The sequence below is a fragment of the Gopherus flavomarginatus genome, chromosome 8 (assembly GCF_025201925.1).
Source record: "Gopherus flavomarginatus isolate rGopFla2 chromosome 8, rGopFla2.mat.asm, whole genome shotgun sequence".
Lineage (NCBI taxonomy): Eukaryota > Metazoa > Chordata > Testudines > Testudinidae > Gopherus > Gopherus flavomarginatus.
In genome coordinates this window covers 109,559,901-109,586,583 of record NC_066624.1, presented here as the reverse complement: position 1 = coordinate 109,586,583, position 26,683 = coordinate 109,559,901, and the positions used below count along the sequence as shown (strand labels likewise).

Below are 26,683 nucleotides of genomic sequence, written 5' to 3'. Positions count from 1 at the left end.
TAGCCATAAACTTGTCTTGGCCTGCAAGACTCTTATCAGCTCAAATCCTTCATGTTAGGGGAAGGCAGACTTGGAGGAGAGGTGTTGGGAAAGCAAGAGTCCCTAACTTCTACATTACTCGCATATGGGAGTACTAAGTGACTTAAGTTCACAAGTATCCTAATTCTTTCTCTACTCAACACTTGCATGCAAGTGCCTGTCATTCCTTTTCAGGGTTAATGACTCCAGACATCAATGCCTAATAGCTCATTACTATAATCTAAACATAGGCTTTGTGGAGCTTGGCTTAAACTAGCTTTATGCACCATGTATACAACAAATATTTATATACATATATGGGAGGGTGGGGAGTAGCATTGGACAGCTGGATGACTGACCTCCTTGTCTTCATTTAAACATGTCACTACTCCCAAATCAATTTCTATGGTAAAACACATTGTTTAAACAGAATACTCAAAGTAAATAGCTTGTGCTAACCATTTTTAGAAATCTACCATTTTTAGAACTAGTATCTTAGGTGGCTCTGCTTAATGCTGTTTCTTGCTGTCTAATAGCTCACCAAATAAAGTGACTATTGAGTCTTCAACTGAAACTCCAATAAAACTGGAAATTACAGATGGATATGTGGCATACAGTGCAAGGGCAATGGCAACAGTAAGTTACCTAGCTTCATGAATTGCAAACCATTCTTTTAAACATCTCTCTCTATGCTGAGTTTGGCTAACAAATCCGTTCATCTCACTTGTGGACAAGTCACTGACTAGGACTGAGACTTGAACAGTTATTGGCTCCTTAATACTTCATTCTTCTAAAGTGTCTGGCTTTCACCCCTGAGGCACTGGACTACATCACTTACAGCCAAGCAGAGCTGGATATGGTGGCTTGGAGTAATGCCACAGGTTATTAGGCAGAACAGCTCTGCAGGATAGTAAGAGGTCATCCCTCCTGAGGCTTACTGCTGAGGACATGGCCCAAGTATTTCCAAGCTCCAGCTCATGAAGCAAGAGTGCTTAAGACCTAACTCAAACTCTTGCATCACACCCACATCTAGTAAAGTAAACTAACTCGGGTCCCTGATTTAACATTCACTAGTAACAGCTGTAAATGCTTGGCTTATCACCTCAGGATTAGATAAACATGCTTAACTCTTGTCCCACTTATGGTAAGTGGCCTCTACTCCCACCAGGGGAGTTGCAGGGCAATCTCAACAAACCCCTTTCCACCACCCCCAATCACCAAGGCTTGAAGTAGCTGGTGGTTGCTTCCCTCTTAAAGGGTTCCTAGCTAGGGCCCATCCAGGTGTCCTTAAAGAACCATCATAAGACTGGTAGGGCCCTCAAGAAGTCATCTGGTCAAGTCTCTGTGCTGGGGCAGGATCAGATACCTAGACCATCCCCTGACAGACTTGTCCAACCTCTTGACTCCCAATGGGATGCCCCAACCTCCCTTGGAAGCCTATTCCAGCACTTAACTGTAAGTTAAATATGGTGGGGGAGTAATCTAACTAATCTCTTGCTGCCTATTAAGCACATTACTAGTGTCCTACTTTCGCTGAAGATGCAGAACAATTGATCACCTAACAGGGGGAAACCTCTGCCCAGAAAGCTGGTGGTCTAACAGCTAGGAGTTGCTACAGCTTGAACCTAGATTATTTGCTGCTAAATGCATGAAACTTGGTTGAAGCTAGGACATTCAAGTTGCTGCATGAGTTTAAATTTTCTCATGCAGTTCCTGTAAATAAGGCCAGTGGTCCAGGTCCCATGGCTTTAGACAGATCTGGTGAGTTATCAGTGATTGCTACAGCTACATCCATCTTTGTTCCAGGGTAAACTAGTCTATGCTAACTATGGCCGGACAGAGGACTTCCAAGAACTAAACAAGATGGATATCCCCATAAATGGATCTGTGGTCCTTGTCAGAGCTGGGAAAATTTCTTTTGCTGAGAAGGTAACAGCTCTTGGCTCCTATTCTGAATAGTGTGGTCATAAATCATAGCTAATATTTTATACTTTTTTGTATTTAGAGCTGTCATCTTCAGGTTGGTCAGATCAGCCTTTAGCTTTATTCCAGATGTATTTGAGTGCTGCAGGGGTAGGGTGAGGGGTATACCTCCTTGACATATTAATAGGCCTGACAATTCATGCTGCCAGACTTCTGGCCCATATTTGAAGAAAGGAGTAGCCTGTTTCAGTTACTGTGCAAAGAATAGTGAGAACTGAAGTCTCTTTACTGTGGGGGTAAGTAGACAACTTTTTTCCACTCAGCAAGTACTAAACACTCTGGAGTTCAGGTGGGGCTGGTAGCATTGTAAAGACTGAGTGACACTTTCATAATGGTCATACTGGGTCAGATCAATGGTCCATCTAGCCCAATATTCTGATGGTGGCAAATGCCAGATGCTTCAGAGGGCATGAACAGAACAAGACAAGGGATGGATTATTTGAACATTGCCTAGTCCCAGCATCTAGCAGGAAGAGGATTTCCAGGGTCTCGTAATAGTGGCTTACAGCTTAGTCCAAACAGTTGAAGTTTGGCAGAAACTTTCCATGCCACTTGTCAGTCACCTGACACACAACTTCAGCCACTCATGAGAGACCAGTGAAACACTTCTTTTTTTAACCCATGGGAAAGAAACTGACCTCTTTGAGAAACTCCTATCTCCACATTTGGGAGCAGGAACTTAAAATTTGACAGGAAGATGGCCTTTGGTCAGTGTGCCTTTTGCCATCCCCTGCAGAAATTGACCAAGCTTGATCCATTAAGCCATTGAAAAACTCTTCCACATTCTGTGGAGAATCTCACTAGACCCTCATGGCTAAATTGGCCAAAGATTCTGTCCATAATCAGCCCAAGACTGACTGCATATGCTCCAGTCTTGGGCTGGTTAGGGCTCATGGCAATACCAGATCTGTTCTGGTGCCTGGAGCAGCTCAGAGCAGAGGAGCCTGTTTCTCTGGGTCTCCCAGCACATTGCCCCACACTGGCTCCAGGCAGCATAGAAGAGGAAGCTGCCTCTGAAATAGAGATAAGCATTGGGATGGATTGAGCGAGTAGCCAGAGAAGGAACCTGGGACTGAGTGGTCATTGGCAAAGCTAGATAAGGGAGTGGGGAAGGAAGTAATGGGATCAGGTGCCAGAGGTGGAGGAAGAGACAGGACAAGGAAGGGCAGCCCCATAGGCTAGGGGAGAAATGGATAGTCTGCCCACTCCAGCACACCAAGGCTGCCCTTGTAACCTCCATTTTGCCCCATATAGGCATGTAATTGTACTATAATGATGCTATACTATATTTTCCATTGGATACTGCCCCATCGTGTGCACAGGATGGGTAGTACTCCATTAATGAGCAGCTCATCACTCCTTAACTTGGTTACTATGTACTATGCACACCTTGCTCTGAAGGTAGTTACTTCAGCATGGGCTTTTCTATGGCACTCACCTGTACAGTGCTGCTGCAAATTCCCCACCAGGCTGTCTAGGAGCACCCAAAAAAGTGACCGCTCATGAAAAGACTGGGTTAAATGTGTCCAGCATCACACAGGAACTGTGGCAGGGCCTGGAATAGAATGAAAATTTCCAACCCATGTAACTTAAGTAACTTGTGTAAGAACAGCCATACTGGCTTAGACTAAAGGTCCATCTAGTCCAGTATCACTTCCTTTCCTGTAATCCCCTGCACACATTCAAACTTCTAGTTTCATTTTTTGCAGAAGTCCTATATTAGACAAGTCTCAGTACATAACCCTGCTTCATATCCAGCATAGACCTTCTCTGTACACCAAGACAGCATAGTCTTGAATTATGCTAGTACACAGGAGCCAAAAAATCTTACTGCATTGTTGGTGAAACCATATTATACCAAACTTGCTTTGATCCACTGGTGTGCAGGTGGCACCCCCAAGCACTGCTTTACCATGTTGTATCCAAATTTGGGTTAATCAAGTTGCTTTATATCTGGGTAGAGATGGATGTGAACATGTATGGACAAGAGGTTACAGTTGAAGGTGCCCAGGCAACCTTGATTCTGTCCTTTAGAGTCCATTTCGTACAATGACATAGCTCAGACTCTTCAGCTTAATCAATTTAACCCTCTTCCAGGTTGCTAATGCTGAAGGCTTGAATGCAGTAGGTGTCTTGATTTACCCTGATCCTGCTGATTACAAACTTCATAGCGAGGTTCTCTTTGGACATGTAAGTACTACTGGTGAACATTGGTTGGCTTCCCTCTGGAAGATGCAGAGGGGGACTGCATAGAGAACAAACATGCAGTTTCTAGAAGCATTTTGCAAGAGACAGTTCTCCACTTATGTGAACTTGACCATAATGCTTCCTTGATGCAGGGCCATAGTGGGTTAACAATGCACAGATGTAGCTTTGCAAATAAAAGAACACCAGTAGTGTGGATCCAGCCAGATCTCTAACACCTCACTCTTATAGACCTTAAACCACTGTATCTTGCATGTAACATCCTTCATTGACAGGCTCATCTAGGAACTGGTGACCCTTTCACCCCTGGCTTCCCTTCATTCAACCACACTCAGTTCCCACCAGCTAAATCTTCTGGACTCCCAGGCATTCCTGTCCAAACGATCGCTAGTAATGCTGCAGCAGAATTGTTCAGGTAATATTCCCTACAGGTGTTTTATCAAGGGTCAGTAGTACAATTGGATCCCTATGAGTAATCCATGAAATTGCTGAGAGTCCTTATAAGCAGAGCTCTCCTCCTGTCCTCTAAAAGTGTATGAGCTATAGTCTGTACAGTTAGTTGCAGATTCATCAATAAACTCCCAAATTCTTGACTTTCATCAAATGGAGTCTTGTATCCAACAGTTATTCCTATTTTAATATAAACATTGGCCTATAGCATTGCTTAAATGCAGGCTTTAAACAAATGTGAAAATTGTGGAATGCTTCACCTCAGTCTGAATTCCCCAGTGTTGCACCAGTGCAGTGTACTCTTAATCCAGCATGCTGATGGCTATAATCAGGACCTAGTCTTGCCACCATCACTGATTCCCACCCAGTGGAAAGGCATTGGTCAGTAAAGGGCTAAACCTTGCCAACAAACAACTCTGCAACTCCATAGTAAGGCTCTGAACAATATGATTAAAGGTGACAATGAAGTAAAAATATTTGCTATTTGAATACCATTTTTCCTCCTAGGAAAATGAATGGAGAAGTCGCCCCTAAAGAGTGGACAGGTAGCCTGTTGGTTTACAAAATGAGATCACAGAACACCGATGGAACTAAAGTGACACTTGAAGTAAACAATCAAATGGTAGAGAGAAAAATTCATAACATCTTTGGCGTTATCCAGGGTTTTGATGAACCAGGTAAAAACTTTGCTAATATCTTACTGGTGAGGCTGGCCTCATTTAGAAGCTTGTTTAATCTGTAACTGGCATAACTTGCCTGAGAGAGTGGACTGGGGGAGTCCTGAACTAAACTTTTGTCTTAATGTTGAATAAACTTTTTATATGTAAGAAGTCCTCATTACATGGAAATCTTTAAGCAAATAGCTACTGTCTCTTACTAGGCCACTGGATAACAGGCAAAACAAAACCTTTCCCCATAACACAGGAGCATTGAAAATCAAAGGGTAAATGTGGGAGAACTAATTGTACACAACTCATGGGGAGTAAGCAGGCTACTTCCTGAATTGGCCTGCCTCTTAATGACACTGTCCCAAGTTCTCTGGCTAAATGATCTTGCATCTAGTCATAGTTTGGTTAAACTTGTCCATTGTCTACACACATTTGAACCAATCCAACAAAGGATTTTAAACCAATATGAACAATGCATGTTCTAGCTTATGGTTTAAGCCCTGTTCATAACAAGTCTCCCAGACCTGTACACTTAGTGCCTAAAGACCCATCAAGATCTGAGCCTCATTCTCCCATGCACTGTAAATACACAAGACTATTTGCTCCAAAGCACTTGTGAGACTGATTGCAGACAACCCTGAGTCTCCAAGACATGTTCAGCATCACCAGCCAGGCTGCCAACTGGATGGGACTCCACTTCAATGCTAGAAATGCACATCCCTTCCTATCAATGGCATAGTAGGGACTCAATCCAGGCGATGCCATTTTGGGTCCAGAGCAAACCCTGTTCTTCCTCAGCAGGCAAGCATACCAACATCTCAGCACAGCCACAAGTTTCCACATTTAGCAGACATCTGAGGATATCATCACAGGGATCCTACAAAATGTGGCCAGGATCAGTTCCTCCCTACTAGCACCATGGCAAAGATCAACATCTTGAATACCTTTCTGATCTCCCCCATATCAATGGTCCTGAGGAGATCTGCCATGGCAAAGGTACTTCTGAACAAGGCAAACACCATCAGGCAGCTAGTGAAGTGGGTATTGAACACCAGTTCATTGCTGGCTCTCTGGGGAAGAATCTGTCACAGGCAGGGTGGCACCAGCATCCCTCATGTGGGTGATCTGTGCCACACTGCAGCGATCAGTCATACCTTCTGATGTGACAAGATGCCATGGTGAGAAATATCCTGCATAGCACTCTACTTTCAAGAAGTGAATTGCCAGGATCCCCTCCAACCAAGATGATGCCACCTACCTGAGCAGCTCACAGGGAAATTTGGAAGAGATAGGAGGCTTTGCTTTGTTCTGGACACATGCCTGCAACACTACATAACAGAAGCATATCAGCTGCCACCAGACAGGTGCAAGGAATGCCATGAGCTAGGAGTCCTGGTGCCACAGGTAAAGCATGCAGAGCACACAATCATCACTCCAATGCTAGAGCCGTGCTGGAGAGGACCTGAAGGATGCTATCAGCTGTCATACACAGAGGGGGAAACCTGAAATGGAAGCCTGACCAGGGCAAGGTATTCAAGGTGATGTGCAAGTGGGACACCAGCAACCACTTCCTCCTTGGGGGCAACTTCACCTGTTTTTGCTAACTGGAAGTTCATCCACAGGGCCCAGCTCAACTGCATTCCACTGAACAGAACCATGGGAATGGGACAGGCAATGCAGGAAGCACAGCTGTGCCAACGAGATGCTATCCTGTGTAGCTGCAAGCCCCATTCTGAACCCTAGAAACTGTAGCATAACACCATCTAGAATCACCTAATCAGAGCTATCCCACCACACATCGCAAAGGTGGACATGATCACCACCTTCCCTAGAACAAACCGCCAACTATGGCCAGTCCTCACCAATGACCACCAGAAGATGATGGTGGCCATCATAGTGCCCTTGGAGAACAGGACCCTGGCCTTCTGCTCCACCAAGCTCAAAAGGTGGAGGAAAAACACCCCTTTGGCCAACCCCCGAGCTAAGTGTTACCAGGTTCAGGTGCATGTACTGATCAAAGCCCTGGACACATGGACAAGTGAGAATGCAGAATTAGTGCTACACTCAGCTGATGCAGCAACTTATTGTGTCAGCCATCAGGTGATGGGACATCCTCAGTACCAGGAGGGATGAGCTGGAGTGCTGATAAGCACAGTGGGGAAAGTAATTGATCCATGAGAGTTTCTAAGTGCACAACTGACATTAAATTCTCAATTACTGAGGGACAATCTTCACTCACTGCTATATTTGCTTTCAACAACCAGCTCTAACTTCACATGAGTGATGTACCCAAATACTTGGCAGCTACTACTGAACTATTAAATTTATTCACCTAAATTTGGATTGATGTCCATATATTACAACTCTGCATTTGTGGATAATCTAAGCACTATACCCACAGACTTTTCTTAACCTATGTAATTAACATTCAATCAGAACTGGCATGCATAGGTGGAAAAGGTAAATCCTGCAAGGAGCCTCCCACTACCTTCCTCTATATACTTGGCACTGAGCTGAATTGCATTTCAGACATGATCAGTTTCAAGAATGGCCCTAATACTGAGCTAGTGAAGAGCCCTCTTAAAATTCAGTCTTTCCCTAAAAGTTGCATGCAGCTTTCCCACTAGTGCCAAAATGTTTACTCTTCCATGTAACAAGTGTCTTGCCAAAATGTTTTGGTTCTTACTGCTTTCTGAAATAGTAGGGCTGCATCTCATTGCTCTTGCCCTCTTTGCAGATCAGTATGTTGTGATTGGAGCCCAACGAGATTCCTGGGGTCCGGGAGCAGCAAAGGCTGGTGTGGGAACAGTCATGCTGCTGGAGCTTGCCCGTGCAATTTCTTCTATGGTAAAAACAGGTAAAGAACGAAACACTAAGCCCAAGTACGCTTTCTGCTGTAAAAGGAACAAATGCAAGCCAATCAGTCCTGCTCAATTGTTCAGAACATGCTTACTAATTGCTAGGGTTAACATAATACTAGTGAGCAAAATGCTCCTGAAGAATCTCTGCCTTCATTTCAGCTAGCTAAACTGTCTGCTCACCACTGTGGGCCCTGCCACAACTTGATCCAAGTGCCACTTGGATCAGACAGAATTGAAGGTGCCAGTTGAACTGACAGCTAAGCTCCTCTACCAAAGAACTCATCCTGCCAAGGGTTTCTGTGGTGTCTGTCTTGGGTAGGGGAAAGAAGGTAGAATTCAGCAGTGGTTTGCTTTTAGTCAGTTTGTCAGGGGTTCTCAAACTGGGAGCTGAGACCCCTCAGGGTGATATTACAGGGGAAGGGGGTGAATTGTCAGCCTCTACTCCAAACCCCACTTTGCCTCCAGCTTTTGTAATGGTGTTACTATAGATAGCATTGTAATATGGGGGATTATGAAAGGGGTTACCAGTACAAAAGTTGGAGAACCACTGGCTTAGGTTCTTTCAAAGCTTATCTGCTATAGAAGTTTTTGCTAGCAGTGGCAGCTTTACTTTGTCTCAATCTATCAAAGCATGCCTCTTCTGGAAGTGCTAGCTACTTAAGGTCCCCAGCCATGGACCAAGCCTTAGTGCCAGGTGCAGTACAAAGACCCTGAATTCTTTGGCATAGGGCAGAGTATAAGACATGGTGGCAAATTGTTTTCCAGTACTCTGTCAATGACAGTGTTGGTTAGCATAATAAGCTGTGGTCTCAACACAAGAGCAACCTAGCTAAGTGTTTGGCTGTCACAGCAAGTATTTCACTGAGTAATCTTACAAATTAAGGTGTAGCAAACATTAGATTGCTTAACTTAAGCATTTTGGAAGAATTTTCAAATCTTCATGTATAAATAGCATTTATTGAACTTGCATTTTGGCTATTTGACATACATACATTGCAGTACCCACCATGATATAAATGGGAAATGAGGCATAAATCTGTAGCAGTGAGGGATAACCAAGTTTATGGAACAGTTTACCGAGGGTCATGGTGCACTTTCAAAGACACTAAGTGAAGATTGGATGTTCTTGAATTAGAACCTCTTTTTTAGAAGGAATTACCTTGAGAAAATGATCTCTCCTGTGTAACAGGAGATCAGACTAGATCACAATGGTCCCTTCTGGCCTTGGAATCTGAGTGTTGGGCACTCCTCAGGTAGTCAAGAAGGAATAATCTGTGCTCCTGGGGACTGGTGACAGATTAGAGCACTTTTTGGAATGGGGAAGAGAACAACTATTCAGTGTCAAGTATCAGAGGGTAGCCGTGTTAGTCTGGATCTGTAAAAGCAGCAAAGAATCCTGTGGCACCTTATAGATTAACAGACGTTTTGGAGCATGAGCTTTTTTTACATGCATCTGAGGAAGTGGGTATTCACCCACGAAAGCTCATGCTCCAAAACGTCTGTTAGTCTATAAGGTGCCACAGGATTCTTTGCAACTATTCAGTGCCAGATGTAGTCAAATTGAAAGTGACCTGAGGTAACTTGTGTGAATGACTTGGTTAAAGAGGCTTTAACCCCCCTCAGATAAAACTGACCACAATTAGGTGTCAAGTTTGGATAAAAACATGTGGCACTCAACAAAATCAAGACCTGCTTTGTTCCTTCTGTGTTATGGACCCTCTTGGATGGATTGTTCTCTTCTTTCAAAGGCGCAATCTATACCTGTTGCTCCTATATATATATATATATAATCCAGCTAAAGGCCTGCAGTCCTGGTATTTGGGGAACTTTATTACAAGTACACTGCAAACTATCACTCTGCATCTTTCACTTGTTCTGTTCTTAAGGTAATGGGGGCCCAGAGCTCAACTTTTTTTCTTATTTAAAGGTGGCTATAAGCCCAGAAGAAGCATTGTCTTTGCCAGCTGGAGCGCAGGAGAATTTGGAGCTGTTGGTGCCACTGAGTGGCTGGAGGTAACTAATCTTGGTTTGATCATTGATGCCTTGTACCTAATCAGAGCTTACCTCTTCTGTCTCAAACTATACTAAAAGCATAGTTTTAAAGTTACTGCCTATTAACAGGCATTGTTCTCCCATTTTTAGGGTTATTCTGCCACACTGCACACCAAAGCCTTTGCATACATCAACCTGGATGCTGCAGTTGTAGGTAACTATTGATCTGTGTTCAGCAAATCTACAGAATTCCATAAAATTAGAACAGGTCAAAAACAGGTGAGCTTGGCAAGCTTTCACTTTTCCAGTGTGAAGCACTAAAAGGATAAGGCTAAATTTAAATAGCTACCAGTGCCCAATAGCTGATATGTCCGGTGCTTTGGGTTAATTCTGTTACTGTACTATAGTGTATTCTAAAACATTTAGGGCCACTTCTGTTTTCAGCAGTAATGATGAAAGAGAAACCACAATGCAACTTTATTCCTATCATTCTTGTACTTGTATTGGCAACGTGTTCCAAATCTCTAACTTCTACCATCACAGGTTCAAGCAACTTCAGGATTTCTGCCAGCCCAATGCTGTACAAAATAGTGGAGCAGACTATGATGGGGGTGAGTCCTAGTCTCTCTGGGCTAGTCTGAAGCATGATCCAGGTGTACAGGGAAGTGCTTGGACAGTAACTTTACTCTGCACCTTATTGCAGGTGAAGGATCCAATATATGGGAGAAGTCGTCTGTATGACACAGTTGGCTCTGACTGGGCCAAAAAAGTGTAAGTCTCCTGCTTGTTTAAACAGTAATTTCAAAATGTTCTCCTGTCTGGAGCAACAGAGCTAACCTAAACCCAAATGATCCCTCATAAACCCCCATATAGGAACGAATCAACTGACACAGCAGTCACTCTAGCTTTAGCTCTAAATTTGTTGCTACTCCATTCAAATTCTTGAACCACAGCAAACCATAAGGACAACCCCTTACCCATTATGACTTCATTCCCATGTCGATAGTGCAATAGTTTAGTACCATACTTGGTTTGGAACACTGCATGTTCAAACTAGATCACATACTAATCTAGCTTTCCAGCTGGTCCAAGAACAGCCTTCTAGGAGATGCTGGTGTCCATGGGACTGCAGAAACTGGCTTCCTAGAGCTCCACTTAACAAGAATCCCCTGTGCCACCTGGCCAGGTGTGGCCATCTATTTTTAGCTTAAAGCATCAGTTATTGTAAATATTGGATTGGGTACCCTACAGTTCTGAGTAACGATGCCAATTTCTCATTGCAGTGTTCCTTTTCGTATGGATAATACAGCCTTCCCTTTTCTAGCATATGCAGGAATCCCAGCCGTTTCGTTCAGTTTCTATGATGTAAGTCACTTTGTATTTGTGGTAAACAACCTCTGCCAAATGGAGTAAGAATGTAAATACAACTTAAGCTTCCTTGCTTACAGTAAACTTGTGATAGGTTTGACTCTCCTGATCTAGCTAGTTGGAAGAACTTAAACTGATCTAATCTGATTTCATCTAAACACATGTGCTAATGACTTCACAGTGGACTAGAATCTGCTAAAGAGCAACTCCTGGCAGATTCCGCTGCTACTGGAGCTGCAAGCTTCTTACTACCTCCTGGACTGATGTGGAAGCTGAACTCAACAGTGCAGGGGTCAACTTATAACCCTACAGCTGTGCTGTCGAGGTTAACCATCCTATTTCAGTACTCCCCTTTTAGCCAGTGAATGCAATCTCTTGTATGAGCAGCTTCCTAGTTATTTAATGAAAGGCAGGATCAGACTGTTAAAGTACAGGGGTGGGCCAGAGGTAGAGCAGTTACTGCTAGACTAGATATCTGTCTCTGGCTCTCATCCAAACTTCAGCTATTCAAGACTTAAATTCTTACTCTTCCTTCAGCCATTGGTTCATACAGTAAGACTAAATCATGGTGAACTAAACAGAATTCTGCACAGCTTGCCTGCATTCCAGACACTGCTTACACAGGAAAGTATGTATGTAGATATGAAGCCTGTGTATCAATGATGTGAGTTTCTAAACACCCCTACACATTCCTTTTGAATGGAGCTAGAATTCTTGTTTACCCAGATGTGTCATGTTTCACTTTCTCTGTAGAATTAATAGCACTAATACAATAACATGTACCTGTTTTAAATACTCAGTTTAGCTGAGAAGAGAAGTCAAATTACTGTTCTCAAAAAGCTCAAATAAGCTTTACAAAGTTAAACCCTCAACTCTTGACACCTGCACTAATGCTTCTGCAAATATTTGGTCATGCAGTTTGCTGGAACTCATGATATAACTTCTCGCATAAGTATCCACTCAAACAATATCTGCTGAGTCCAAATGGCTTTTGGCAAATGTTCTTGCCAGTGGAACTTGCCTTGTCTTTTGCAGAAAGCCACCAAGGGTTGTAAGGGCTGACATCTGAGTTTGTTGGTAAAGCTGTACTGCAGTGCTGTGGAGTATTAGCTAATCACCAGTAAACTGGGAAACACTGGATGGAAGTGAGCAGCAAGCTGCTCTGCCAAAGTGGTGGTGCTGGCATGCATATAACACTTCCCTATCCCTCAGCTTGGCCTTTTGTAGGGCAGAATGAGTGCTTTGCAGGGGTGCCAAATATCATTCAGTGTCTGAGCAAAAAGACTGACCTGCTATCTCCAGTCCCTTCTAGTGCTGCTTACAGTACAGCCACAGTAGGGTAAAACTCTCAGCTAGAGAAACACATTCAAAACCAGGGTTAGGTGTAAGAACTGAGTGCAAATGCTTTCCATCTTGCAGGATGAGGAAGGGTATCCTTACTTGGGCACCAAGGAGGACACTTGGCGCAATCTTGCCTTATCTGTAGCTCATCTGGACAAGGTGTTTCGAACAGCTACAGAAATGGCTGGCCAGATGGTTATTAAGATGACATATGATCACCAACTTTACCTTGACTATGACCAATACAACCAGGAATTGCTCAAGTTCATAATAAAGATTTCTCCATATAAACGAGAGATAAAAGTAAGTACCTTCCTAATGAATTAATTTTAAGGTTATAGAAGGCTTTTCACTAACCCTAAACACTGAAATCTGCCAGTGTCTTAACCCTAGCTCATCAGTGGGGATGAGAGGGTATCATTGTCCATTCAATTCCTGGGTTCTCTTGGGGATGCCAGCGAGAGCCCCAATGTGGTGACCTGGCAAAATGAGCCAACTATCAGATGCTGGACAGAGGTGCTGTTAGCTATATGAAGATGAGTAGCCTGTATTCAACTCCTAAATCTCCCTTTCTAGCTTGGTATCCAAGCTAGAATGGAAATATCTCCAGCTGGCTATAGCACCCAACAAATAGCATTAGCAGTAGTGCACATTCACATACCCAGATTGAACCTCATCTGAATGGGCTTCTGAAGGTATAGCTGCTTCTTGAGCAGTATTCATCCTAAAAAAGCTACCAGTAACTCAGGCTGTACCTATAGTTCAGTTTTTCAGCATAACTTGTCTCAAGGTGTGAATAAATCTCCCTTCTGCATGACAAGTTACACCAACATAAATGCTGGTATGGACAGCACTAGGCCTGCAGGAGAGCTGCTGCTGCCAGCCTAGCTACTGCAGCTCACTGGATTGGCACAGTAAAGCTGGTGGGAGAGTGCACTCCCATCCACTTAGCATGGCTACGCTAGAGCTTGCATGGCTGCATCAGTGCAGCTGTGCCCTTATCTTTCAAAATGGTCTCCTGGTAAGACTTTTTTACCAACTCAGATTCCCAACCCTGTCTCCAGATAAATCAGGAGTAAGACTACTTACTGTAGCTCCTCTCCCTACCAGGAAATGAATCTGACCCTTCAGTGGCTGTACTCTGCCCGTGGAGACTTCAGTCGAGCTACAGAGGCACTGAGAAGAGAGATTGAAAACACTGACCTTAACAACAGGCTCCTCTGCCGCATTATGAATGACCGCATCATGAAGGTAAGTGTTCTGAGCTCGGTTAGAGTTGATTTCACTCAGTATACCAAAGGAGCCCAATAGCAAATTGAGTGAGCATTCATGAAGGGTTTTAGTGTATATTTGGACTAGAGTCCACTGGATTTATACCCAGTGACTGGACTAGCTGACGTATTCTACCTGCAGCCACATCTCAAGAGGCAGAGCTGTCCTCCTGGATGAGGGCCTGCACTTACAAAGTGGTCACTTCATGCCTTATTACAGTTGGATTAGGAAACGTCTGTCTGGCTCATGTGGCTGTCCTGGTAAATCCTTAATTCACTTCCCCTAGAAACATGTCCAGATGTTAATAGCAACACTGGCAGAACAGCCATGCAAAACCTAACACACAAGCCACTAGGAGAGGCTGTTGAAACCACTTCAGAGTGTGGGTTTTTCCAGCTCCTAGATAATCCCTGGCTTCTGGCCCCTTCACCACTTATCTCAGTTCTTGGTTATTGGACTGAATTCCTGCCACTGTCAGTGCAATTCTAAATTTTATATTTCCTCTTAAGGTGGAGTACCACTTCCTTTCTCCATACGTCTCTCCGAAGGATACTCCTCTACGTCATATCTTCTTTGGCTCGGGTTCCCACACTCTGTCAGCTTTGCTGGATCACTTGAGCCTCTGGAAGACCAACCCAAGTGCCTTCAACCCAGACCTGTTCAAGAACCAACTGGCTCTGGCAACCTGGACCATTCAGGGTGCTGCTAATGCCTTATCGGGTGACATTTGGGACATAGACAATGAGTTTTAAATGCATAATGCATTAACCTTAGTACTGGGGTGCAGAAACAGGGAACCCTACTCCTCAAGGACACTGAGTGAACATTTACACTAAATCTGACAGGGTGTTTGGAAACTTACTTGATCAAAATGTAGAACTTCAGATTTGATTTTTGATAGGGAAACTTCACAAGCAGTTGTTTAAGCAGGGATTTCAGTCTATACCCACTAAACCTGCATCTCCCTCCGAACAAGGTGTCTTTGATTCAGTATAATCTCACTTAACACTACTGCTTGTGGTGCTACCTTTCTATTGTGCTTGAACAAACAGATCAGACTGATTAAAACCAAGATACAGTCTAATCAAATGTAAATTCTGATCTAAAACTAAATTGGTACCTTTTTGAGTGGGGAGGTACCTTTGTCTACCTGAGTTCTAAAATGTTGGCTTTCCCTTTTGAGGTCAGTCCTAAAGTTTAGTGAAGGCAGAAGATCGCCTTCATAACAGTTCATGGGGAAATTCATAAGTGCTTCCAGCCTCCCTTCTGGGGCCATGAAGACACCTTGACCTCAAGTAAAAAAGCTGATTTTTTTTTTTTCCACAGTAGTAGCCCTTAGCTGCTGAAATAGTCAGTTCTGAAGTGTCTAGCTACCCAATACATTGAGTTACCATGTGAATGAACAGCTTGGCTTCCCAAGAAGAGGTGACTTAAAGACTAACCCTCTTACAGAAACTTACATCACAAAGGGGGTGAAATCCAGAGATTAATTTATGCCCCTTGAGTGTCCTGGCACAGTCTTTCAGATAAAACAAACCACATGGTAACACAGCTTTGGATGGCTACAGCTGACACTACAGACCTTGTTGCTGTGAGGCCTTTCATGCAATCAAGAGTCTTTGCCAAACCAAAAGTTGGTGAACTAAGTAAGTTAGGCAACTCAAGGAAGGCTCTCATTTGGCACTGAGATATTTATTTTTATTTATTTATCAGTGACAGAGTTCACTATAAATGGTGTGGTTTTTTTATAGAAGATAATTATCGGAAGCAGTGCCTTCCATAATTATGACAGTTATACTGTCGTTTTTGAATAAAAGCAGCATCTGCTATTACAATCAAACATGATACTGGAATTTTGCATCCAAATTTTAAAATGAAGCAATGGTCCATGAAGCTTAAATTTATTAGGAATTTACCAATTCAGCTTTCCATGGTTTTCAGATGTGGAGATCTTGAGTGAGCACTTAGTACCAGATTAAATGCTTACTCATTTCTAAAGTGACTCCCGAAAACCCCTAAATTTTGAGATGCAAACAAATAACTGCAATTAAGCTTCCCTTGGACTTACTGCCTAGCCCTGAGGTCAGGCTTCTATCTTACTCTGCTTTAGTTGATGACCTGTCATTTGTACAGGGAGTGCAGCTCCATAACCTGCTTTAGGCCTTGATGCAGGAAAGCACCTCTGAGCTTGGCAGATAAAGGTTAACAGGTCTTAAGGATGCATTAATTGGGTTAACCATAGCCCTGGTTCCACCCTTGCTAAGCCTAGGGTGTTGTACACAAATGCAGACTTGTACCTCTAAGATCAGGCAGCAATTCAATCACATGGCAGCTTTGCTGCAAAATTTCCAGTACCTTATGTATCATGAAAACCTAACTCATTATCGGGAGCAGTGTCTCCCATAATGTATAAAGAACAAGGTAGTTTTTGCCTACCAAGGTGTTATATCGGAGGCAGTGATCTCCATATGTTGCACTAAGGGTGTATGTAATTTATCGGGAACAGTGTTTCCCATAATTTTCTTATGCTTATCATGCAATGACATCTACAGAGCTTGATGGTTAGTATCTAACATATATCCTCAAATTCCTGCAATTCTAGTTCTTCCTGTGTGGTGCAGATGCTAGTGTGTATTAGGCACTCGAATCTTTTTTAAATCCACTCTGTAGGTGAAACTGTTTCAAGTTGTTGTGTTGTGCTGTAATCTATCTAGGTACGTAACTGCTGGGTCTGACTATTTAGCAAATATTAGAATAGTAAGGCTGTTTAATCTGCCTTAAAAGGTGAAGAGAATTGACTATAAAGGCTTGAGGAATTGCTATGGTGAACATATGGTGCTGGATTTTGACAACTCCACTGTTTAGTGGGCCACATTCAGTCTCATTATGGTATGTGAGCCAGTACAACTGATTTTGTAGTTAACATCAGCCTAACTAGCATCACTAGAGACTAGTCAGTTGAGCAGACAGCAAGGCTTTGGGGGTCCCCATCTGCTCCCTAATCAAAGACCAAGTAGACTCCCTTGTTCCTTCAAATATGTTAGTACTTAACTTGTAAGTTCCTCAAGCCTGTTTAGGTTCTATTAAATGCTGCTGTCTCTAGCTGCAGCCAAAAAGCATATCCTACTAAAGCACTCACCCTGCCCCATTACAGCAGGGTGCTGCTCTGAGCCCCCAGTGCAGCCCACTTAAATACAACTGGGTTTAGACTCTTGGTGCCTGTGCTGGAGCTGAATCTGCAGGGAACTTAGACCAGACCTGTTCAGTGGCAGCTCAGGGATGGGAAGAGTAGCTCCTGCCATTTTGAGGCTAAAATAAGCCCTTGAGACTTCATTAATGAGCTTTAAAGCAGGTTGGCCCTGGCCATGAAAGACAGAGCTAAATTCAAGTGCATACATTTAAAATCTGCTGCTGATGCCATCAGAGCAATCTTGATACCTCTTACAAGGAGGTGACCATGTGGCACTCAAACAAGTGATAGGACTAAGTCTCAGTCCTGTTTGGGGAAACTCATGTGGTTGGAAGTTGTTGCCATAGCACTTGCATACATCTTGAATTCTTAGGTTCTGTAAACTTTGCCTGCTACTAAGCATATGAATAAGACAGTCTGTCCTGTAGTTAGACAAGTTAAAACTAATTACTACAGGTTCTGTTCATACTTTCTTGCTCTTGTACTGAAATTTGACTTGGGATGGGATATTTAATTTGCTTTGTTCCTGCATTACCTGCTGTCTCATTAAATAAAACTTGAAAGCTTCCATACTGTGTCTCAGTCTTATTGCTAACTGTAAAATAGTGACCACCTCAGACCATTTAGACTCCTAATTACCCACCTAAAGCACTGCTATTTATAGCAGTTAAGTACTCTTTGCTTTGCAGAGTGATGGCTTATAAGCCATGCCATGTGCCTAGTGGTATAAAGCTCCAAATTCCCCAGCTACTGCCATGAAATACCTCCCCTCGCCATCCAAACACCTATGGCTACTGGATGATCTCACTGACAAATTGTTCTCAGCAATGGTTTGATTGGTTCACGTGTGGGCTTGGTGGCTGTGACATTGGGAGGTTCTGCCAAGAACTGACCACCTTCCAGGTGTGCCCAGCTACTTAGTTCTAACTACTCTCAACCCCTGGCTTCTACAGACTTGCTCTTCCATCCATGGAACAATGCAGGAAACATGCAATGTAATGGTGAAACTGCCTGGTGGGGAAAGTTGCCAAGGAATGATAGTGCCTACCTGCAGCAAAATGGCAAACCTCAGTGGTGTAGCAACTTTGGCCAAGGAGAAGTAGTTAAATTCACAGCTGAGTTTGGTTTATGGGCACCTGAGTGATCTACCCAGTTCACCTCCCTTCAAAGCTATTGCTTCAATATCTGCAGATTTGAAGCAGAGGTCACAGTATGAGTTACTCAGGGTTTGAGGCTTTCTTAGAAATAGCCTGGCATACCATGAACAGGAGGTGGGTGAAACACATCAAGGACAGCTGTAGATTCTGAATTGCTGTCTTCGTTCTAGGCACAAAGAAATCCAGCTTCAATGTACTGGACCTAGCAAACCAGGGCTGTAGTTGCACCAAAATGCTATAGATGGCGCAAAAAACAGGAGTACTGCTGACACCTTAGTCTAACAAATTTGAGCATAAGCTTTCATGGGCTACAGCCCCCTCCATTGGATGCATGCAATGGAAAATACAGTAGGAAGATATATATACACACAACGTCAAACAATGGGTGTTACCATGCACACTATAAGGAGAATGATCAGTTAAGGTGAGCTGTTAGCAGGAGAGAAACTGTTCATAGTGGTAACAAAAATGGCCAATTTCCAGCAACTAGATGTGAGGAACTGTGTGTGTGTGGGGGGCGGGGGGCAGAATTATCATGGGGAAATTTACTTTGTGTAATGGCCCATCCACTCCCAGTTTTTATTCAAGCCTAATTTAATGGTGTCCAGTTCACAAATTAATTCCAATTCAGCAGTCTCTCAGTCTGTTTCTGAAGTTTTTTGTTGTAATATTGTGACTCTTAGGACTGTAATCAAGTGGCCAGAGATTGAAGTGTTCAACTGGTTTTTGAATGTTAATTGTCTGATTTGTGTCCATTTATTTTTTACATAGAGGGGCATTGCTGGCATGTGGCATATCACATTGGTAGATGTGTGCATGAATGAGCCCCTGATGGCATGGCTGATGTGACTAGGTCCTATGATGGTGTCCCCAGAATAGATATGTGAACAGAGTTGGTAACAGGCTTTGTTGCAAGGATAAGTTCCTGGGTTAGTGGTTTTTTTTTTTTGTTGTGTGGTTGCTGGTGAGTATTTTTGCTTCAGGTTTGGGGGCTGTCTGTAAGCAAGGACTGGCCTGTCTCCAAAGATCTGTGAGTGTGATGGATCATCCTTCAGGTTGTAGATCCTTGATGTGTTGGAGGTTTTAGTTGAGGGCTGTAGGTGACAGCTAGTGGTGTTCTGTTACTTTCTTGGGCCTGTCCTGTAGTTGGTGACTTCTGGGTACTCTTCTGGCTCTGTCAATCTTTCTTCACTTCAGCAGGTGGGTATTGTAGTTGTAAGAACACTTGATAGAGACCTTGTAGGTGTTTGTCTCTGTCTGAGGGGTTGGAGCAAATGCAGTTGTATCTTAGAGCTTGGATGTAGACAGTGGATCATATGATGTGGTCTGGATGAAAGCTGGAGGCATGTAGGTAAGTATAGCGGTCAGTAGGCTTCTGGTATAGGGTGGTGTTTACGTGGCCATAGTTTATTAGCACTGTAGTGTCCAGGAAGTGGACTTCTTGTGTGGATTGGTCCAGGCTGAGGTGGTTGATGGGGCAGAAACTGTTGAAATCATGATGGAATTCCTCAAGGGCTTTTCCATGGGTCCAGATGTCATCAATGTAGTGCAAGTAGAGTAAGGGTGTTGGGGGATGAGAGCTGAGGAAGCAGTTCTAAGTCAGCCATAAAAATGTTGGCATACTGTGGGGCCATGCGGGTACCCATAGCAGTGCCATTGACTTGAAGGTATAAATTGTCCCCAAATGTGAAATAGTTGTGAGTGAGGACAAAGTTACCAAGTTCAGCCACCAGGTTTGCCATGACACTATTGGGGATACTTTTCCTGATGGCTTGTAGTCCATCTGTGTGTGCAATGTTGGTGTAGAGGGCTTCCACATCCATAGTGGCCAGGATGGTGTTTTCTGGAAGATCACCAATGGATTGTTTCCTCAGGAAGTCGGTGTCTCAAAGATAACTAGGAGTGCTGGTAGCACAGGGCCTGAGGAGAGAGTCAACATAGCCAGACAGTCCTGGTGTCAATGCCTGAGATGATGGGGCCGTCCAGGATTTCCAGGTTTATGGATCTTGGGGAACAGATAAAATACCCCTGCTCAGAGTTCTAGGGTTGTATCTATGGATTTGCTCTTGTGCTTTTTTCAGGTAGTTTCTTGAGCAGATGGTGTAGTTTCTTTTGGTAACTCTCAGAGGGATCAGAGGATAATGGCTTGTAGAATGTGGTGTTGGAGAGCTGCCTAGCAGCCTCTTGGTCATATTCTGACCTATTCATGATGACAGCACCTCCTTTGTCAGCTTTGATTATGAGGTCAGAGCTGTTCCTGAGGCTGTGGATGGCACTGTGCTCTGCACAGCTGAGGTTATGGGGCAGGTGATGCTGGTTTTCCACAATTTCAGCTTGTGCATGTCAGCGAAAGCACTTCATGTAGAAGTCCAGTCTGTTTCAATCTTTAGGAGGAGTCCGCCTAGAATCCTTCTTTTTGTAGTGTTAGTAGGAAGGTTTCTGTGGGTTAGTATGTTCAGAGTTGTCGGAAATATTCCTTGAGTCGGAGATGTCGAAAATAGGATTCTAGGTCACCACAGAACTGTATCTTGTTTGTGGGGCTGGAGGGGCAGAAGGAGAGGCCCTGAGATAGGACAGATTCTTCTGCTGGGCTAAGAATATAGCTGGATAGATTAACAATATTGCTGCGTAGGTTAAAGGAACCACTCTTGTGGCCCCTTGTGGCATGTAGTAGTTTAATAGTTTAGTGTCCTTTTTTTCTTTTGTAGAGAAGCAAAGTGTGTTGTAAATGGCTTGTCTAGTTCTTGTAAAGTCCAGACACAAGGAAGTTTGTGTGGAAGGCTTTTTGAGTATCCAGTTTTGAGTTAATTTGTAATTGTTCCCTGTTTGCTGTATAGAATGTTGATCAGGTGGTTCTGCAGTTTCTTTGAGTGTGGCACAATGTCAGCATAGACATTGTGGTATGTAGATTCTAATGGATTTTTTACTTTCAGTCTTTTTGGTATGATGTCCATCTGTTTGCATTTGGAAAGGAAGCTGTCTGCGTGAGTTTTTTTCATAAAGTTGATGGATTTCCATTCCATATGGCTAGACTCAGTGCCTTGCATAATGACAGGTTTCAGAGGAGCAGTTGCTAGTCTGTATCTGCAGAAAGAAGATGAGTACCTTTTAAAATTAATATTTAATAGCTATATCTCCTAGAACTGGAAGGGACCTCAAAAGGTCATCAAATCCAGCCCCCTGCCTTCAGTAGTAGGACCAAGTACTGATTTTTGCCCCAGATCCCTCAGTGGCCCCCTCAGCTATCCCTCTCCTACATTGTCTATGCAGTTGCTTAGCCACCGCCACGCTTGGCCCACAAGGTGGGCATGTTTGGGTTTTCTGCAAGCCAATTACTTTGTTCTTTGAGTGTGTGAAGCGTACTTATTAGCTAACCGTTTTAAGGCCTTAGGCAGGTGGAGAGCATCCAGAGCAGATGAGGTAATATTAGCAGTCTGTGTTCCTGATGAATGGAATCTGGTTGCATGCTCCCAAGGTCTTGTTCACTGAAGGCAGCCAACACCCCCAGTTTGTGTTCAAAAATACAATAGAGGCAAAAGTCAAATATTGGAGAACAGGCCCCCGGGGGGGCTTTCAGCTAAGCCATTGACACCCATTTGTGAAGTCTTCGAAATGATTGGTTGGCTGAGAGGGGCTCACCTGGCCGGGGCAGGTGACTAACACACGTTCTATTTAAGTAACTTCTTGCTGGAGCTAGTGCATGTCACGTACACAGCTGAAAAGCCTCTGGGTGAAAGGTTGGACAGTGATTAGAGCATGTCTGTCGAAGCCAAGCCCTGTTTTCTGTCAACAGAAGAGGGAGGGAAGCTACAAACCCTGTTGAAAGTTTGCATGAGAGTATCCGCATGGAAACTAGACAACGGCCTGCATATTCATCGGCTTTTTACTCTGTTCTAGGGTGGTCGTGTCAACTGAGATGGATGCTCCATGGCGGTAGGCACTCTACATCAAGCTGTGGGGGGTGAGACTCACCCTGGAGATAAGACAGACCAAGAGGGGACATGGTAGCCACACTTCACAGCTAGGGAAGTGAGGGACTAAGCAGTTTGTCCAAGATCACCCAGGCACTGACAGCCCAGCCCCTTGGCCACAAGATCATCCTTCCTCTTGTGAAGAGGGCAAACCTAGAACTGTATGCCCAGTGCTGCTAGTACCAGTGTTCATATACATGGCAGGCAGGCAGTCCCTGTGGTATGTAACCAAAGCAGACAAGGAAGGCTGAGACAGGTCCTCTCCAAAATAACAGGACAGGAAATGGCCCTGCAGGTACATAAGAACAACCATACTGGGTCAGACCAAAGGTCCAACTAGCCCAGTATCCTGTCTTCCAATGGTGGCCAATGGCAGGTGCCCCAGAGGGAGTGAACAGAACAGGGAATCAGCAAGTGCTCCATCATCGCCCATTCCCAGCTTCTGACAATCACAGGCTAGAGACATTCAGAGCATAGGGTTGCATCCCTGACCATCTTGGCTAATAACTTCATGGACCACAGGTCCATCAATGGCTATCTAATTTTCTGAATCCCATTATTGTTTGGGCCTTCACAACATCCCCTGGCAATGAGTTCCACAGGCCGTCTGTGCATCATGTGAAATACTTCCTTTTTTTTTTTTTTTTAAACCTGCTGCCTATCAATTTCATTGGGTGACCCTGGCTCTTGTGTTATAAGGAGTAAACAACACTTCCTTATTTACTTTCTCCACACCAGTCATGATTTTATAGACCTCTGTTATATCCCCCTGAGCCACCTCTTTTTCAAGTTTTAATCTTCTCATACCCCTAATCATTTTTGTTGCCATTCTCTGCACCTTTTCCAGTTCTAATACATCTTTCTTGAGATGGGGTGGCCAGAGCTGCCTGCAGTATTCAAGGTGTGGGCGTGCCATGGATGCTAGGTAACGCTAGGAGTTCTTCACTATCCATGAAAGGGCACACGGATCCCATGGTACAGAAAAAGGAAAAGGACCCAGCCACCTGCAGCCTGACATCACCATGTGGGGCCAGAATAAGCCAGGCTGATGACGATCTCCAGCATCATTTTGTTGAGTCATCTAGAAGCTTCTGCAAACATTTTCTGGTACCCCAGGGGTCTGTTCCTTGCCCCTCCCTGCCTGGACATGGGTAACTCAGTGCTGGCCTAGTGCTTGGAGCTGGAGCTGCAGCAATGGAGGTGAGGTGCCAGCCCCAAGGAGCTCACATGCCAAGGGCTTCACTCTGCCTCTGGCATAGAGAGCTGCAGGCCAGGCGGGGATGCTCTGCACCTTGGTACAGCAGAGAGCTGGCTGGGGCAGGCACCATGCCTGGAAGGGCCTTACCTTTGTACAGCAGTGTCAGCTGGGCACTTGGGGACGAACTGCCAGCCGAGCGGCAGGGCCTGCCCCACCTGTAGAACAGGTGTGAGGAGTCTCTGTCCCTCTGTAACAATGTGGTTCTGGCAGGACTCAACTGAGTGCCAATTCAGAACAAATTGCTTAAAACAGGGCTGTTACAGCCCAAGGCTGGGGTTTTTCCACCTCTAAGGCAAACAAAACCAGCCACCCAAAAAAGACTTTGGTCTCACCCAACTAGCTAACCACAAGTCACACAAGCAATTCCCTTTGACACTCCAGTTTCCCAGTATCACCACCAGTGCCACTCGTTATGGGGACAAATGGTTATGAAAACCAACACCCCAATAAAAGAAAAAGGTTCTCTTGATCCCAAAGGACCAAGCCCCAGACCCAGGTCAATATACAAATCCGGTGTTATCCACAAATCACGCTGTTGCCAATCCTTTAGCATCTAAAATCTAAAGGTTTATTCATAAAAGGAAAAAGATAGAGAGCCAGAATTGGTTAAATAGAATCAACTACATACAGTAACAGCATTAGTTCAGGCTTGTAGCAGTGATGGAATAAACTGCAGGTTCAAATCCAGTCTCTGGAGTACATCCCCCTCTGGGATGGGTCATCAGTCCTTTGTTCAAAGCTTCTGTTTGTGGCAAAGTCCCTCCAGAGGTAAGAAGCAGGATTGAAGACAAGATGGAGATGAGGCATCAGCCTTTTATAGGCTTTTCCAGGTGTAAGAACCTCTTTGTCCTTACTGTGGAAAATTACAGCAAAATGGAGTCTGGAGTCACATAGGCCAGTCCCTGCATACTTTGCTGAGTGACAAGGCGTATCTGCCTTCTCTCAATGGGACAGTTGCTCAGCTGATGGTCCTTAATGGGCCATCAAGCAGGCTAGGCAGAGCTAACACCAACCTGTCTGGGGTGTCATCCAGAAGCACAGCACAAGTTTGAAATACAGACAGTATAGAGCCACTGTTCATAACTTCAACTACAAAAATGACACTTGCATACAGACAGCATAATTATAACCAGCAACCCATAACCTGGTCTTAGACACCTCATTTGACTCCCTTTATACAAGATTTGGTTCCACTGCAGGACTTTGGTTGCAGCCATGTTCTATATGGTCCCAGTTCAAATCAATAACATGACACCCCCACGGGACAGCCAGAGCCAGGAGAGGCACCGGGGGAGCTGTGGCTCGGGGCCATACCCCATCCCAAAACCCACAGGTGCACGGTCCCTTTGCCCGGTTCTGTCCTCACACACAAGGCAACCAGTTTGTTCCTGCTGTGCTGGGCATAAGGCCAGACAGGCTCTTCCATGGAGTCCTCACACTGTCCTGGCCCTTTCCAGACTCTGCCACACACCCCTATCTGCCTGCAGAGCGCTGCCACATCAGATCTGGGCTAGAACTGGGGTCCCTCTCCCAGGGAGCAGCTTCCGCGCCCTCTGTGAGGGGAGAACCAGGTGAGGATGTCCTGGCAGTAGGGGCCCCATTCCCTGATGGAGGAAGCGGGCTCTGAAGTGTTCCCAGCTGAGCCACAGGGGGCTGGAGGCCCCCTCGCCCAGGGAGTAGAAGAAGCTGCAGAGAACAGAGTTGCCAGAAGGCAGCCACCAGGCTGCTACCAGCTCCCCTAGGGGCCTGCAGCTCCCTGGGCAGGGCTTTGGCCTGATGGCGGCCAGGTTGGCGGCACCTGGACCTTGAATCACTTCATGCGGGCGCTTTGTTAAAACAGCCGAAGGGGGCCTGAATTCCTGACTGAGCGAAGTGAGGCCGGACCCTCGACGGAAGGGCATTTCTCAGCCTGTCCACCTGTATCGCAAGCATTTCTGCACCCTGCCGCCAGGCTGCTCCAAAAAAACCTGCCCTGTGGCTCCCAGCTCAGGCTTGGAAAGCCAGCCCAGGAGGGCTGCCTGGACCTGCTCTGTCCTCCAGGTGGTTCTACCACCCCGCTGCTTGGATCCCAGCTGCAGCCACATCTGGATCCTCTGGCCTTCTTCACCTGTAACTAGTCCCACACATCACAGCTCTATGACAGCAGCTGTCGCTGGGGGCCGGGGAGCGTGTGTTCCCTCTGGCCCCTTGGCCCAGCCTTTCAGCTTCCTTTTGAGATGACTGGTGCATGTTGGGCATTGACTAGGCTCCCAGCCGCTACAACTAAATACAAATAGGGTGTTATATTGATTAATAACCATCACCCAAACGATCTGGCTAATCTATCCCCCAACCCCGCTGTGTAGCCCCAGTCATGTTAGTATTGCAGCCTTCCTGGGTGTGCAAAGGTAGAGGCGCTGTCTGCAGCTGGATTGCATGGCATGGTTCTGCTCATCCCTGCAGGGTGAGGGGTTTGCTCTGCCTGCGGCCCAGTGGGTTCGGGCTGGTCCTCCCAACGGCTCGGGTCGCTCTGCTCGACGCAGGCATTTCGGGGCAGCGGGTGGTACGTAGCTAGCCTCGCAAACAGCGCCGGCTGGCTGGCAGCGTATCCCCGTTCGCAGGCGCCCGCCAGCGCGGCAAGCGTTGTAAAGGGCCCAGGTTATAAAGGCGGCATTACTGATCATGCCCGTGTAGGCGGGAGCCAAGACACGCCAGGCTGGGTTCAAGAGGCGGCTGAGTCACTGCACGCGGGGAGCAGGGGAACGTTTCCGATACGTCCTAGCCGGGTCTGCTCTGGGACTCCCGCCAGAGAATGACCAATGTCCTGGCTGGGTCCCGAGGCTGAGCCTCCCCCACCGCACCATCCCTGGGGCGCAGCCAGAGGCAGCCGTAGTGCAGTCTGAGAGAGAGTCAACACACAGCATGAGGCCTGGGGCCAGCCACTACCTGAGGAGACCTGCTGAGCTGCGG

At 45.2% G+C, this 26,683-nt stretch overlaps 1 protein-coding gene across 2 annotated transcripts in view; it reads left to right on the top strand.

The window, feature by feature from the left end:
- Positions 1–17,916, top strand: part of TFRC (transferrin receptor) — a 32,118-nt gene extending 14,202 nt beyond the window's left edge. For both annotated transcript variants that reach the window (XM_050965304.1, XM_050965305.1), the window contains exons 6-19: positions 555–654; positions 1,825–1,947; positions 4,099–4,191; positions 4,482–4,621; positions 5,164–5,333; positions 8,062–8,181; positions 10,113–10,198; positions 10,328–10,391; positions 10,721–10,788; positions 10,881–10,948; positions 11,461–11,542; positions 12,965–13,189; positions 13,997–14,137; positions 14,668–17,916. In XM_050965304.1, coding sequence (XP_050821261.1) covers positions 555–654; positions 1,825–1,947; positions 4,099–4,191; positions 4,482–4,621; positions 5,164–5,333; positions 8,062–8,181; positions 10,113–10,198; positions 10,328–10,391; positions 10,721–10,788; positions 10,881–10,948; positions 11,461–11,542; positions 12,965–13,189; positions 13,997–14,137; positions 14,668–14,910 — 1,723 coding nt within the window. In that variant the 3' untranslated portion in view covers positions 14,911–17,916. The remainder of the gene's footprint in view (positions 1–554; positions 655–1,824; positions 1,948–4,098; positions 4,192–4,481; positions 4,622–5,163; positions 5,334–8,061; positions 8,182–10,112; positions 10,199–10,327; positions 10,392–10,720; positions 10,789–10,880; positions 10,949–11,460; positions 11,543–12,964; positions 13,190–13,996; positions 14,138–14,667) is intronic.
- The last annotated feature ends 8,767 nt before the right edge of the window (positions 17,917–26,683 follow it).